Raw genomic sequence first — 15,650 nt, forward strand, 5'->3', positions numbered from 1 at the left:
ATGGAAGTGGATTGGGTGAGGGTTTTGTAATTGAATGTACTTTATGTTTGTAGAGGAATATGAGTCAGGCAGCAATATTGATGATAGATTGTAGTAAAGAGAGGCATTTGAAAAGGAGGCCAGATGCGAGTATATCACAATAATCCAATCTGGAGATGACCACTGAGTGGATGAGGGTATTAGTAGAATTCTTGGTAGCATCCTGGGTGAGAAAGGAAGAGTTACAGTAGTTTTGCCATCAATAGATAGTGAAATTGTGGGAAGTAAGGTTATGCAGGAGGATGGGAAGCTGATCAACTCAGTCTATGTCTATTTTTAGTGAGAAGAGAGGGAGATTTCAGTATCATCAACGGTCCCATTCCAAACAAAACAATGGAACTGAATTAATCATTGATTCTACTTCCACAACATAAGTCAATATCCAAGTACTCACTTATTAGCCTCGCCTATTTCTGGAAATGCAAATAAATATACCTAATGACTTGTAATTTACTAAATTGGAATGTTGCTATACAGTATGGCATGTCAAATTTAAGGCTAAATGCACATATTTTGTCAAAATTATTTGATAAATGTATTCCCAAGACTTCCAAAGATGGAGGATGCAGTGAAATACAGGCAGTAACTTTATGTTTTTAGGTCTATAAATTATTTTTTGTACTGTGTCAATACTTTCTGTTTATGTTTTACTATTTCTATAACAAATTTCATGTTTATTGTCTGTAATTGTTTAAACATATTTGGACTTAAATAATGTATATCCAGGAAAGTAGTGATGTCTATATTATTAATAAAAATGGCAATTTTATTGTAAATACATTTTGGTATTTTTTTTCTACCATATTGGTTATAATGAGTAAAAAGTTTAGATCTTGTATTTGAAAGCTGTGATATATCCACTATATTGATAACTCTGCTATATGTTGAGAAAGGTACTGTCTATTCACAGCTCTTCTGACAATGTTTTCTTTGCACAATTCCTAAATTCCTGTTTTTGTTTTCTTGATCTTAAAACAGCCATACACTGCAGTCAGCCGCCGCATGTACTTTATGGAAAACTGGAGGGATCAGACTACAGCTGGGGTTCAAGTGTCAGTTACACATGTATTGAAGGCTATCAACTTTCTAGCCCTACTGTTTTATCTTGTGAAGGAAGAGGAATGTGGAGAGGGGAAATCCCTCAATGTTTACGTAAGTTTAAAACTTACTTATAAAAAAACTTTTTTTATGATTGCATGATTGTAGATACCTTGCTGATTCATGCAGTGCCATAAAAGTCCATTGCAGCATTTGTTTATCAAACTGGGAAGTTATTCTATAGAAACTTAGTTAAACTAGACAAATATGTTGTACAAAGTGTCTTAAGATGGGTACACACACTGGAAGATAGGTCATCCGATCTGGTGTATCAGACCAACATACAGTATGGGGCACTTTGTCTACGGTCACTCACGATGTGTGCTCCCATGCATCATAAGCATCATCATCTATCGGCCAACCATGCAGGGCCGTCAGAAGACATCATTAGCAAGGGGCATGCATGTAGGGCCATAAAAAGACATCACTAGCAAGGGCCATGCTCGTTCACTGCCAACACTTACAAGTGTGTATGCACTTGCTGATGCCAGCTCCCCTGCCAGGTCCTGTTGCCTGTGATCTCGCTTGGTACACATATTGCCTAGTTTTACTGTATTTGGCCCTGCTGATTTGTTTACATACTATCAACTTGTACATGAATCAGTGGTTTATTTTCTAACATCCTACAATTAAATTATTGTGTTTTCTAATTTTATTGGTTCCTTGATAATTTATCAAGGAAGCAATAAAGAGAGGAAAATCGACCAGTTCTGAAAGGCAAAAACAAAATCATGTCTGAAGCAAACCCTGGGCCTGATTCAGACCCACTCGCTAGAGGTCATTGGGTCACCACAGAGTAGGTCGACAAGCATTAGGTCGACATCCAAATAGGCCGACATGCAGATAGGTCGACATGAGTTTAGGTCGACATGATTTTTAGGTCGGTGTGATTTTAGGTCGACATGCTGTAAGGTCAACAAGACTTTAGATCGACATGGGTTAGTTCGACAGGGTCATTAGGTCGACATGTTTTTTTTTTTACTTTTTTTTTGAGTCGACATGTGCCGACAGGTGGTATTTCATGCTCTACCATCCACTAGGGCATGGTGGGAGAATAAAATACTGTGCTGAGCGCAGCTATGCGAGGGGACATTGTGGTACATTTCAGTGCCCATGTCAACACAGCATGTGCCGACAGGCGATATTTCATGCCCTACCATCTGCTAGGACATAACCGTAAAAAAATGTTGACCACTGTTTTTCACTGTCGACCTTACCCATGTCAACCTAATGAACTATCGACCTTACCCATGTCAATCTGATGACCCTGTCAACCTTACCCTGTCTACCTAAAGACCCTGTCGACCTTATGACCCTGTTGACCTAACCCATGTGAACCTCAACTCAGGTCGACCTTCCTGGATGTCGACCTAGACTCATGTTGACCTAAATGCATGTCAACCCAATTACTGTCTAACAACTTGCTGGTGACCAAATGATCCACAGCCCTCGCTAGGCAGTGTACACTCACTGCCGCACACATTCCCTCAATAGCATGCAAAGGGACGTCTACTCGAGCAAATCCTCTTGCATTCGGCGGAAGCAGACAGAAATAATTTGATGGTCGCCGAGTATCAGATGATTTTTCTCCCCTTTGGAAATAAGTTAGTCTGAACTGATTTTTATTTCAACCGCTGATCCACGAAGACAGGGTGCATGGCTGACGTCATGTGAAGTCAGCTGTGCATCCCAAGCAGATAATGCCACGCCGACGTTCCCAGAGCAGTATCCGGATGCCTTTCCTTAGTTCTCCTTGCATCTACCCTACCTGCAGTGCAACATGGTTTTGCCCATTTGCGAGATTTTCTATTAAAGATGAATCAGTAATGATGAATGTTGTTCAGATTAAATACTCATTTGGTAACAAAAAGTTGTTACACTCATACAATTCTCTTATAAGCAGGGACACTTCTAGAGAGGAGGAGACCCCTATTTAGTATCTGTCTGTGCCCCCAATGCTGTAGACTCTGGGCACTGAGGTCACTAGTGGCCCCTAGAGATGTCACAAAATCTAATATGCATGCAGGAATCACCCGGAAAATGGCTACTATGTCATTTTTCCCGAAGCTGCTCGCAGTGCTGCTGCGGGAGTGCTCACGGTGGGGGGGGTAAGTATTGAAAAAATGCGTATAGGATATGCAATGTGGTCTCCTTTTGGACCCGTGAGGACTGTCTGCATCGCACAAATTGCATCAATTATAAAGGTACTTGTTTCCTATCTGGGCGCCCACTAAGTTAATTGCGCACCATGCTATTCTCCGTAGAGAAATCGGATCGCATCGCATCGTACACATACACGATATTGAACGATGCGATGCGATGCGATCCGATTCGATTTCCCATAGGAAACAATGTTAAATGGCTCAATTTAGCCAAATTATCATAGGAACAATAGTAAATGGGCCAAAAACACCCCTGAACATTGAAATGTCCCCCCAAAAGTAGTTGACGCCACCCCGCCATCAACGTGAACCCGAAGCGTGGCGAGCGCAGCGAGCCCGCGAGGGGCGGCGGTACGCGTCTTCCGACCTTTTCATGCCCTACTATCCACGTCGGCGTGGAGTGAGAATAGAATAGTGTGGCGAGCGCAGCGAGCCACCGAGCCCGAAGCGTGGCGAGCGGACGCGGATACCTTCACAGGTAAACGCGTCCCTTCGCGGGCTTCCCAGGTGTCCGCGTCGCCCGCGAGGGGACGCGTATAACTGTGAAGGTATCCGCGTCCGCTCGCCACGCTTCGGGCTCGGTGGCTCGCTGCGCTCGCCACACTATTCTATTCTCACTCCACGCCGACGTGGATAGTAGGGCATGAAAAGGTCGGAGGACGCGTACCGCCGCCCCTCGCGGGCTCGCTGCGCTCGCCACGCTTCGGGTTCACGTTGATGGCGGGGTGGCGTAAACTACTTTTGGAGGGACATTTCAATGTTCAGGGGTGTTTTTGGCCCATTTACTATTGTTCCTATGAGAATTTGGCTAAATTGAGCCATTTCACATTGTTTCCTATGGGAAATCGAATCGGATCGCATCGCATCGCATCGTTCAATATCGTGTATGTGTACGATGCGATGCGATCCGATTTCATTACGGTGCCGTACGTAGAAAACCTGGGCGCCCAGATAGGAAACAAGTACCATTATAAATGTACCAGTACCTATCATTTAAATTGCTAGTTTGTACTTATAACTTTTAAAAAAAGAACATCCTAATAGGAGAATATACAGGTTTTTTACATATAACAGTTTATAACTTAAAACATTTTATTTATACACTTGAGGAAATTTGTCATTGCAGGCTATTATATACATTTAAATGAATCTTATATGGTTTTCTGGCTGCCAAACACATTATTTTTTCAAGTTGTTCAAGAACGCACAAAAGTGAAAATGAAAATCTACATGACAATGCTCACACCAGGTGTTGTTACAGTTGTAAATAAGTTCCATATGCAATCACTGACAAGTAGACAAATCAGAAACATGAAAAACAGCACTGAAGCATATGCCTTTTTTTACAGGCAGTATGCTTTCACAGCTACTTATTGGTAATATTGGTGTTATTATATTTTTGCTTTCATTTTAAATTGCAAACTTATATATATTGAAGTTTCTACATTCCATTTTTACATTTTATCATGCTGCTAATATAGGTTGATATTGCATCATATTACCTGTGCACCATAACATTCTATGAAATGTAAAATAAGAAAACAAGTGATCAATCATTGGCATCATTAAAATGAATAAAAAACAGTAATTGTTTAAGAATTCACACCCAATATACATCTAAATTAATTCTGGAGCAATCAGTTTTTGGAAATCACATGTTTTGTAGTTCATATGCATAAATTAATTGATTTGATTTCAAAATAAATAAATATGTTTGTTGTAGGCTCCACCATTGGTTAGTGAAGAGGTTCCCATACTCAGTCCTCAAGGCACCCTAACAGGACAGAAAGGGATGTGAAACCGCGCTTATACCTACTAACATGCAACAGTAAAAATACATTTATTAAAAATACACTTTAAAATGTGTCATGGAATAGCTGGTACTGACATTAGTAAAGATAAAAGATGGAGCCAAGATAGTCACGCAATTTTCCAAAGGTTAGAGTCTCAGTGTCCGTTCCTATAAAACGCTTCCTGGTAATAGTCCCATTAGATGTTTGCCGATGTTGGTAGGACAGTTAGGAGTGATGAAAAAAGCCCTAAGAGCGAAACACGTCGGTGTGGTGTAGCCTAGACACCCACTATTGGAACCCAGACTCAGTCCCCCACTGTGACCGGACCAGCTTCCAGCACCAACAAACCAGGTCGAGCCCTACACCATCTGGTGCTCCCTAGGTTGGAGATCAACATCACTCCTAACTGTCCTACCAACATCGGCAAACATCTAATGGGGCTATTACCAGGAAGCGTTTTATAAGAACGGACACTGAGACTCTAACCTTTGGAAAATTGGGTGACTATCTTGGCTCCATCTTTTATCTTTACTAATGTCAGTACCAGCTATTCCATGACATATTTTAAAGTGTATTTTTAATAAATGTATTTTTTACCTTGACCTGTTGCATGTTAGTAGGTATAAGCGCGGTTTCACATCCCTTTCTTTCCAAATTTTTGTTTGGGCTTGACTCCCTTACCCATGAAACCGCAGCTCTAGCAAGGCTACCCATTTACAGGTGCTCTCACGGGACACTTTGTGCCCCACCCACCCTCTGTACCCTAACAGGACAGGTTTTAAAGATAACAATGCTTGAGCAATGATGAGTTAATTAGTACTTCAGTTAATTTTATTTCTCCATTTATGCATAATCATGGTTATCCACCAAATCTCGACTGTTACAGTGCCTTGAGGGTCAAGCTTGGTAACAACTGAGTGCCTGTTCGCACCCAGCATATGCTGGGTGCGAACAGGCAAGGTGAATTAGCACTGCGGGTGTGGGGCGGCGGAGACGGGCTGCACTCATGGAAACGCCCAGCGTTTCATGGGTGTTCCCATGAAAACACTGGGTGTTTCCATGGAAATTAGGCAGTGACGTGGGTGCCGGAGGTGGGCATCTGACATCAGCAGATGTCAGCTGCCTGCCCTGTTCTTGTACAGGGAGCACGCAAGTCTAAGACACCAGAGAGTGTCTTAGTTCTGCATGCACCTTCCAAATTATCCAATGGTCAGTGACCATCCAATTATTTGTCCCCTGCATCCAAGGTTGCGATTGGATGTTTATGCAAAACATTGATTCACAGCCATGCGGCGGAATTGGCAGAGCAAGGCGGGCGGGTGGCTGTGCGAGTGGCAGGCAGTGTTTTATCCAGACGCAATACTGCAAATTTTGAAGCATTGCGTGTGGATCAGAATATGGCCCATAATCCATATTTTGGATTTAAAATTCACATTTTGGGATTTAAATCTTAATGACAGGGTTTTAGCTGTTTTTATCAATATTTATCATTTACAAAATTAATTTAAATTTAAAATTTACAAATACATTTTTACCCAATTTAAAATCTTAATCTGCAGCAAAACACTTGAGGGTAATTTTGCCAAAACATGATGACGAATTAGAATAAAAATCAACACAGAGGGATCTATGTTCATCTCTAGTTCCAAGCAAGAGCTTTTACATGAATATGAAACAACAAATCCTATAAAACAGAATACCTGCCAATTATGCCTCCTGTACTTAACTGTGCTTAGACTGTGAAACTGACATATGTCTGGATGGATGTTCACAGCAGAAAAGCTCTTACTCAAAAGATAAGTAAGACTTTATTTTGGAGGTTATTTTGGTTGACTCGCAAGGCTGTGAATTTTCACCAGGCTGTGAGTCCACCAGTTGCCTCCTGCTGCCTGCATGGCCGCCTGCCCCCATTGCACGCTGCGATCCCCTGCATGGATGCGAATGGTTGTTTAGCTGAAACATCCAATAACAGCCATGGGTGCAGAGGAGAAATCATTCAATTGTCGGCGACCATACAATGATTTCTTCATCGCTCGAAGATCTGAGACACGTCTGCTGACATCAGCTACCCACCCCCCGCATGTGTTTCCTTGGGGAATTACCATGAGAATGCCCATGAAACACTTGCCATTCCCATCGGGAAACCCTCGGCCCACCACCCCATGCCCACACTGTTGTTAACGTACGCCTGGTGAATAATCTATTGGCAATGGCTGCTCACACCCAACTGCTGCAAATGCACATAACTAACCATGCACATCCACAGTTGCAAAAAATTGATCCCCTGCGAGTAAGCACAGGGGAGCGTATCAATCAGAATAGGGGCCTTTGTGAAACTAAGAGCTCTGTAGGCTTTGCTCTGTATGCTTTGCAATTTGTGGATAATGAGCACAATATCATAGTCATTTAGGTTAAGTGACATCCAACTGCCACACTATTAACATTTAAGTCATAAAAATGTATTCTATTTATTTATTTATGTATTCTATAAATAATCACACACAGCAAACTATTTTATTATTACTATTTAATACACATTATTACAATTTTTGCACTGGTTTTCACTGTAAAATATTTTTTTTTATACTTCACTTGTTTTAAATTTTACTATAAAATAAAAGTTATGTTTTATTATACAAATGGAGCCGGCCTTAACTTTGCAGGGATGGCATTTCTATCAACAGCCCCGCCAGCGGCCAGCTCCCACCAGGGGAGCTCACGCGCCCCGTGGCAATGGACCTTGTTCCAGGTCCCTGCCACCTCCCACGGTGCCCCTCGCCACCCCGCCATCCCCCCTAACCCTGCCCATCTCCCTGAAGCGGAGACAGGCAGGGACCCGCATCGCCACCGTTGAGAGACTGGGATGCGCGTGCGTGTGAGACGCACGTGCATCCCAGTCTCTCTGGCCAGCGCTAGCCAGCGCAAGGGGTCTGGGGAGCGCCGGCCAAAGATGAAAGATGCTCCATCTGTACCAGTTGTTTTGGGACACTGATTTGAAGATAAGATATGCAGACTATATGCTAAATTGCAGTATCAGCTAGTCCATGTGCCCCTTGTAGGAATCCTTTTCTCTTTTGGCTTTGCTCTGCATTAAGCAAAGCAGTGAAACCTTAAAATATTTGAAAAGTACTATAGATACATGACCACCCCTTAATATACTTGAACTGTATTCCAAAATATTTAAAGATTCCATAATAATTAGTTGCTCATAAATTGTTACTATCTACTGAATTTTAATCTGATCAAGCATCCAAAAATTTAAAAAAATGTTTTGGTTAAACCTAACACATAAGTAACTAATAACATATCACCTTTTTCATAAAACAGCAATGCACCACTTCCCCCTCGCCCTCTACAGCCTAATCATTCATAAAGAACCTCCTGTAGACAAGTTCTGTTGTTTTAAGTATTAAACTCTTATATTTGATTTCATAATTACCCTTAAGAGCAGAAAGGTTCACCATGTTTGTGTTTAAGGGCATCTATGTATTACATACAGTATGTACTTATAGTACAAATTTCATATGATAACTTACAGCACAAAAACTAAAGTCAAACATCTGCTTTATTTCAGCTGTATTTTGTGGAGATCCTGGTACTCCAGCTGAAGGGCGTGTTAATGGAAAAAGCTTCACATATAAATCAGAAGTTTCCTATCAGTGCAGACCACCTTTTATTTTGGTTGGGTCTTCTAGAAGAATTTGCCAGTCTGATGGCACCTGGAGTGGTATTCAGCCAACATGTATCGGTATGTTCACTTTTTGTTTCTAAAATATTTAATAACTTATGTCTTATATTTCAGGGAAAAAAGCCAGATTATGGAAATATATCTTTGAATAAAACTTAAATACATTGATTTTTTTTTTAACTGGAAGATGAATCTGTACAATTTTTATTTATCTGAACATTTTTTCAATTATGAAATACTCATTTCAGTAAATGAAGACATGGATTGAAAATAAAACTACTCTTCCAATGATAGCATTTCTGTATTCAAAGATGCTGATAATCCTATACTGTATATTGAAAGGCTAATGTTGCTCCTTACCTCTAGGGGGGGATATCAAGTGTTTAGTGTGCCAGTGGCCACTAAATGGTGCCAGACAAAGTAATTCAAGTGTGGCTTTCATTCGGGTGCATACATCCGTCGCTGACATTATGAGGGACTAGTAAATAGTATAACAATAAAAGGATCAGTTTAAGTTTTACCAAGAAGTGTTCTGCAAATTAAACTCATGTCTGTGATAATAAAACAATGGTACTTGTGTACTTTCCCGGCGGCAGTTACGTAGTCAGCTTAGCGTCCCTGTCAGAATCAGCATAGTGTTCCCACGGCCAGCGTAGTCAGCGTCCCAACCAGAAACTGCATATCGCAGCATGGCTAGCCGTAGCTTACGTAGTTAGCGTAGTCAGTCAGCTTTACGCAGTTAGCATAGTCAGTCAACATTCTGTCACCACTAATTTCATTGTCTCAGTTATGGCTGCTGAAGCATTAGCCATCTTTAACCTGCTGCAGATGGAGGAGTTTTTACAACACCACCACTTGCTGCCAGAGACACAGACTTGTGTCAACGGGCATCCTATGAGGCTTAATATAAAGGAGCAGATGTGGTGCTGCCACATAAGAAGCTGTGGCAAGAAGGTTAGTCTCGGGGCCGTTCAATGGTTTCAAGGATGTCACCTGACATTTATGACCCTTGTACGATTCATATTTTCTTGGGTGGAGGAGCTAACAAGCATTAAATTTTAGGATGCGCCACCTTATGATTTCCCCAAAAAATGCAGTGAACAACCTTATGCGGCAGGCGTGTACCCTGGATTTGATGTCACCCCATTGGCGGGCTCAGCAAAATAGTTGGGGTGGATGAAAGTTTATTTGTCCAGTGAAAAAATCATGTTGGACGTGTCCTGCCTCAGCAGTGGCGGTTTGGAGGCATATCCCATGAGACAGGTGAATGTGTCATAACACCTGTGGCCAGCCATGATGCCAGCACTCTGATGTCCACCATCCAGACGCATATTGAACTGGCTCCCACTATATACTGTTGGCGTGCGTACAACACTCAACAACTTGAGCAGGCAGGGTACCATCATGTGCATCAACCACCGCTACAGTTTCGTGGACCCAGACTCTGGGGTTCATACCAAAAACATTTAAAGGCTCTGGGGGTCATGCAAGTGGATGAACAAGAGACAGAAGGGCATTGTGCGCCAGTACCTTGACTCCTACCTGCAGGAGTTTATTTGGTGCAAAACACTTGGTGCAGAGAATGCTTTCCTGCGCATTTTACATGCACTACCTCTGATCCCAATGGCCGACAAATCATCCGACACAAATGCAGACGCAGCTGTGTCAACATCAGCTGCATTTGAAGTGAATGCAGAAAGTGAAGAATGATGACGTTTTTATAGTTTCTTGGACTTGTTATTTGACCAGTTAAAACATGTCATCATTACTGTTTCAGATGTATGATATTCTAGGTGTGAATTTTTTCTGTAAACACCCCACTATCCCTGCCAGCCCGAAGCGTGGCAAGCACACTCGTTACGTGTCCTCCCAACCTGTTCATACCCCCACTATCCATGTCAGTGTGGAGTTGATTTTATAAAGTCTGGTGAGCGTAGGGAACCACGGAGCCTGAAGCGTGGTGAGTGTAGCAAGCCCCATGCGGGGATACGGAATACATCTGTGTCCCCCTCGTGGGGCCTCTTTGCACTCGCCAGACTTCGGGCTGGATGGCTCGCTATGCTCACTACACTTTATAAAATCAACTCCACACCAACGTGGATAGTGGGGGTATGAACAGTTCGGGAGGATACGTAATGCATCCTCTGCCGGGCTCACCACGCTTCAGGCTGGCGTGGATAGTGGGGGTTTGAAAAGGAGGCATTTGCGAGTATGTTACATGGAGCACTGGCAAATGCGTCCTTTATTGTGCACTTGCGCCTGCACCCCCTATGTGCACAAGATGCATGTGCTACCGAACCCCTAACCCCATCTCCCTGAAGCAGACATGGGTAGGGTTGCTGTACCCTGTCGTAAGAATTACCGAGACGGTCGTGCGACTCAGGCAAATAGAGTGCCTCTCCGCCAGCACCTGCATGATCGCCTCTCTGCCAGCATCCGCCAGTGCAGGGGATCTGGCGGTTACCGGCACTGTGTTAGAGGCACTCTCTAGGGGACAGAGCTGCAGCTCGCGGGGACAGTACGGTGATTATGCTGCCTGACAGTACGGTGACTAGGGCTGCCGCGGGACCACTACGCTGACTACGCTTACTACACAGGGCTGCCGTGGATACACAACGTTGACTAAACTAGGCAGCCGTTGGGCTATGCTGACAACATAGCTAAGGCTGCCACCGTGAAACTACACAAGTACCAAAAAAAAATCCAGGGTAAATTTGGTTGCAGTGGAATCTGATCATTGTATATGATATAAGACTATAAGACTATTTTGACAATAATATTACTTGATAAAATAAAGTGGAACATAAACAATTATTCTTGTAAACTGCAGAAAAGAGTGCTAATTATTAAAATGATATCAGTTTTGAGTTATGCATTTGTTTTTTAAGAGCTTGCATCATACAAAATAATGTTTTCTTGCTGATACAAAAGTATGTAGTTTGCATTATTTTTGGTTCTGCTGTGTCTTTATTATTTCATTTTAAAAGCATAGGAACTGGCTATTGCTTGTAAATTGAGCTCCGGGCTCCATGCCCTGAAGGGACATCTGCATGTACAGAAGCACTTGCACCACACACACACCTTTACAGTGGTGTAAGTTTGCCCCAGTTGCCCCGAGGCAAGATATATATTGATGCCCCCCATATAGTGTACTCAGTAAGGTGTCTCCGGTAAGACAAGTTATGGGTTCAAATACAGGGTGTGACAATTGCAAAAATGTTAGGAGGGGGAGTCAGTCACAGAAACAATATTGCCTCCCAGAGTTACACCTCCGGTGCTGCAGAAAACAATGGTGCACGCATCACTGCTGCTCTACTGTAAGATGTGACACACCGGTGAATGCTGAGACACACACACGCACCATATTTGTCTTCCCTTTTTTCTTTACCAGTGAGGGGGTGCACCAAATTCTACCTGGCCTCTGGGTGACTGGATTGAATTTATGCCCTTGGCTTAAAAAATACATTTATTTTGCTGTTTGGAGGAGAACATTTCAATAATGGTATAATACTGTTTTTAGTCCTAGGGCTTGACTCTATTAGCCACAGTTAATTACCACGTGGTAATTGGTTTCCCTCTTGAAATATTGCCCGCGATCAGCCCACAGGCTGCAATTCATGTGGACTTTTGTTTGAGTCTGAGGATTTTCAAACATTAAAACTTGTTAAATGCTGTGATTGCAGGTGCCGCAAAGCTGTTAACCCATAGGTCTGGGCACCTATCCAAGATTCTAAGAGTGGGTAATTTGCTGCACAAGGAAAAGGGTTTTTACTGAATAGCCCCAGATGTTAAATCTTGAAAATACTACCCTTTTCTCTACAAGGCCTGTGTAGCATTTAATAAAATGCGGTCCCTTATAGTTAAAAGATGAACTAAATGTGCTATGGTATTAGCGTAAAAGAAATAGTTTATATAGTGTATTGTACCTTTTATCGCTGTCATTGGCTACTGCCAGCAATTGCTCATTACATAATTTCTTAAAAGTTTCATAGATTTCATGGTCACAATTACAGTATTATCATTTATCTGATTTACCTTTAATGGATGCTTCACATTTCTGTCAGGTACTCCCTTTCATATTCATTTTAATGGCATTTCATAAAGTGCAGAACCAAATAACCTAAATTGACTGACTGTTTGTACTAACCCTTGTTAAAATTTTTGCACACACTTCAGATCCAGCTCATAACTCCTGCAGAGACCCAGGTACTCCACATTTTGGTATGCAGAACAGTTCCAGGGCTTATGAGGTAAAGAACACATTTATTATGTACTTTTTTTAAGTGTGTGTAATTAATGAAATACAAAATACAGTATGCTTTTTATGCAAAAATTTATATTATACAAAAAATAAATTATTACAAAAATAAAATAATAAACTGAGAATTGTCTCAGACTTTATCCTGAAATAAGTTTTATGAATTGTTTTTGGGGTATGATTATTAACAGGGGTGGATACTGAACAATATTACAGGGGGAGAGGGCAGAGGGAGGGGAGGGGCAATATGTGCATGCTCCTGGAACAGTGGGCATGGCTGCACAACATTGGGTGTGGCCTCAAAGGGAATGTTGAGGAGAGTCAGTGGGTGACAGTGAAAAGGTGACAGGGAGAGGCAGAGAGTAACAATAGAAAAGGGTGATAGGGAGAAAGTGATAAAGGGGAGAGGTAGATGGTGATGTGAGAGCCAATGGGTGACAGTGAGAAGCTTGATGTCAGGTAGTAGGTTATGCTAGGGGGTGGGAATGGGTGACAGAAGATGGCAGGGAGAGGTATTGGGTGACAGGAGAGAGAGGTGATGAAAAGAGTTATTGGGAGATGGAAAGGCAGTGAGTGACAGGAAAAGGTGATTGGGAAAGGCATAGGCCACAGAAAGCAACAGAGGGTGGCATGAGTGGGCGGAAAGGAAAGGTATTGGGTATGTGAAGTCTCTGTAGGAGGGTGTCAATGGTGTAAGGAGATCAATTAGGGGAACATTGGGTTAATAGGGAACAGTTAGGGAAACAGGCATTAAAAAACAAAAACAAAGAGTTGACGAAAGACAACGCTAATGGTAGAATTTAGTAAGTGGAAAGAAGAGAACAGAAGTGGTGTGGAAGAAACAGTCCTCTCTGTGGTTAAAAAAACATCACTGACATGGGGAGGGAGAGAGAGAAATGGGAAGGATGGAAAGACTGGTAAGGAACAGAGAGTAGAGATTGAGAGGGGAGAGAGCAATATAAGGTGGTGGGAGAGAAAGATAAATATAGAGGGGATGAACAGAGAAGGACAAAGTAGGAAGTAATAGAAAGAGAGCGAGAGAGAGTGGGAAAGAGAGATGAGAAGAAGGGCTGGGAGATCTGGATGGAAAGAGAGAGAGGAGAAAGATAAAGGAGAACAAGATAGAGAAAAGAGAGATAGAGTAGAGGGAGGTAGAAATAGAGGGGGAGAGAGAAGGAAGGCAAGGGAGAGTGGGGTATAATGAGAGAGGAGGGTGAGGGGGAACATTGGGGGAAAGTTGGTGTAAGTGTGCAGGAAAACAGCATCCAGATCCACATTCTATCTTTTACCTGTGTCCCCAGATCCCTGTAAAAATGGGAGTGCTCATGAGGGAAAGGGTGGTAGGTGCTGTTAAATGCTAGACTGCTTAATGTCTGATGGAGGTGTGCCTGAAATGTTGGAGGACAGGCTTGGGAAAGGACATGGCAGAGACATAAAGAGAGACATGGGGGTGAGAGGGCATGAGGAAGGGCTAGCGAGAGAGAGAGAGAACAGCAGAATGAGACTGCCCAGGAGAGCAGTTACTTGGAGGTCTGTGGGAGGACCCCACATTTTATTTCCGGCCAGGTGCCTGAATGTGCAATTTCTCTTGCAGGCTCTGCGCATCCCCGCAGGGCTTTACTTAGCAATGAGTGGGCAGGCGACTCTCTGAAGAGGCATGCCGCGATTGGTCCACCATTCCTTTTTTTTTGCTAAAGTATCTGATCAAAATGTATGAATAAATCAACTAAATGGCAGGGGGGCACATTCCTTGGTGTATCCTCACCCCTGGATCAGCCACTGATTATTAAGGAGGTCATTTTGCTTTCCTTGTAGGTATATGGCATTATTTCTGCCTAGTTTTAACACCAAATGAATATTTTATTTTATATTGTTTTTTTTTTGGTACTTATGTAATATCTGGGCTCCCGTTTTTCTTCTGAGACTGCGTCCCCTCAGTGGGCTCGCTGCGCTCGCCACGCTTCGGGCACGGTGGCTCGCTGCGCTCGCCACGCTCTATAAAATCAACTCCATGCATAGTTGGATAGTAAGGGTATGAAAAAATGGGGTGCATTTAACATGGGAGCCCAGATAATACATAAGTACCGTTTTTTTTTTATATATTGGTTACTGTTCATGATTTACACACTAGATGATACATTATTAACAAATGAACAATAGCAATATTGTTAGCAATAAAAGGTTCATATTTTCTAGTGCGTACACTCAATATCATTAAGTATTTCCTCTGTCTTCTGAAAATGCAGCTTTATGTTGACTTTATCATCAATGACTGCAGGGCCGGCCTTAGGCATAGGCACACTAGGCAATTGCCTAGGGCATTTGGAATTCCTAGGGGCATCAGCAGCTTCTGCTGATTAAAATGATATGCAGCATGCCTTCTGTGTGTGAGTGAGGCTATATCTGCATATGAAATAGTGTATTCATGGAAATCACTGTAACATAGCATTCCGTATGCAGGTACAGCCACAGTCGCACACAAAATATAGGCATGCCGCATATCATTTTAATCATCGGAAGCTCCTTGTGTGTGCTGGTCATAACAATGCAAATAAGACGAATTTTCAGCAAAAAAGGCACCCAACGTTAGCAGAAGGGCCAGGAGCTGCATG

At 42.5% G+C, this 15,650-nt stretch overlaps 1 protein-coding gene across 2 annotated transcripts in view; it reads left to right on the forward strand.

Annotated features, from left to right (window-relative positions):
* Positions 1–15,650, forward strand: part of CSMD1 (CUB and Sushi multiple domains 1) — a 1,658,539-nt gene that overhangs the window by 1,578,736 nt on the left and 64,153 nt on the right. For both annotated transcript variants that reach the window (XM_083177358.1, XM_083177357.1), the window contains exons 60-62: positions 1,018–1,191; positions 8,667–8,840; positions 12,957–13,030. In XM_083177358.1, the coding sequence (XP_083033484.1) occupies positions 1,018–1,191; positions 8,667–8,840; positions 12,957–13,030 (422 nt within the window). The remainder of the gene's footprint in view (positions 1–1,017; positions 1,192–8,666; positions 8,841–12,956; positions 13,031–15,650) is intronic.

This window comes from Crinia signifera, chromosome 3 (assembly GCF_055691185.1).
Source record: "Crinia signifera chromosome 3, ASM5569118v1, whole genome shotgun sequence".
Classification (NCBI taxonomy): Eukaryota; Metazoa; Chordata; class Amphibia; order Anura; family Myobatrachidae; genus Crinia; species Crinia signifera.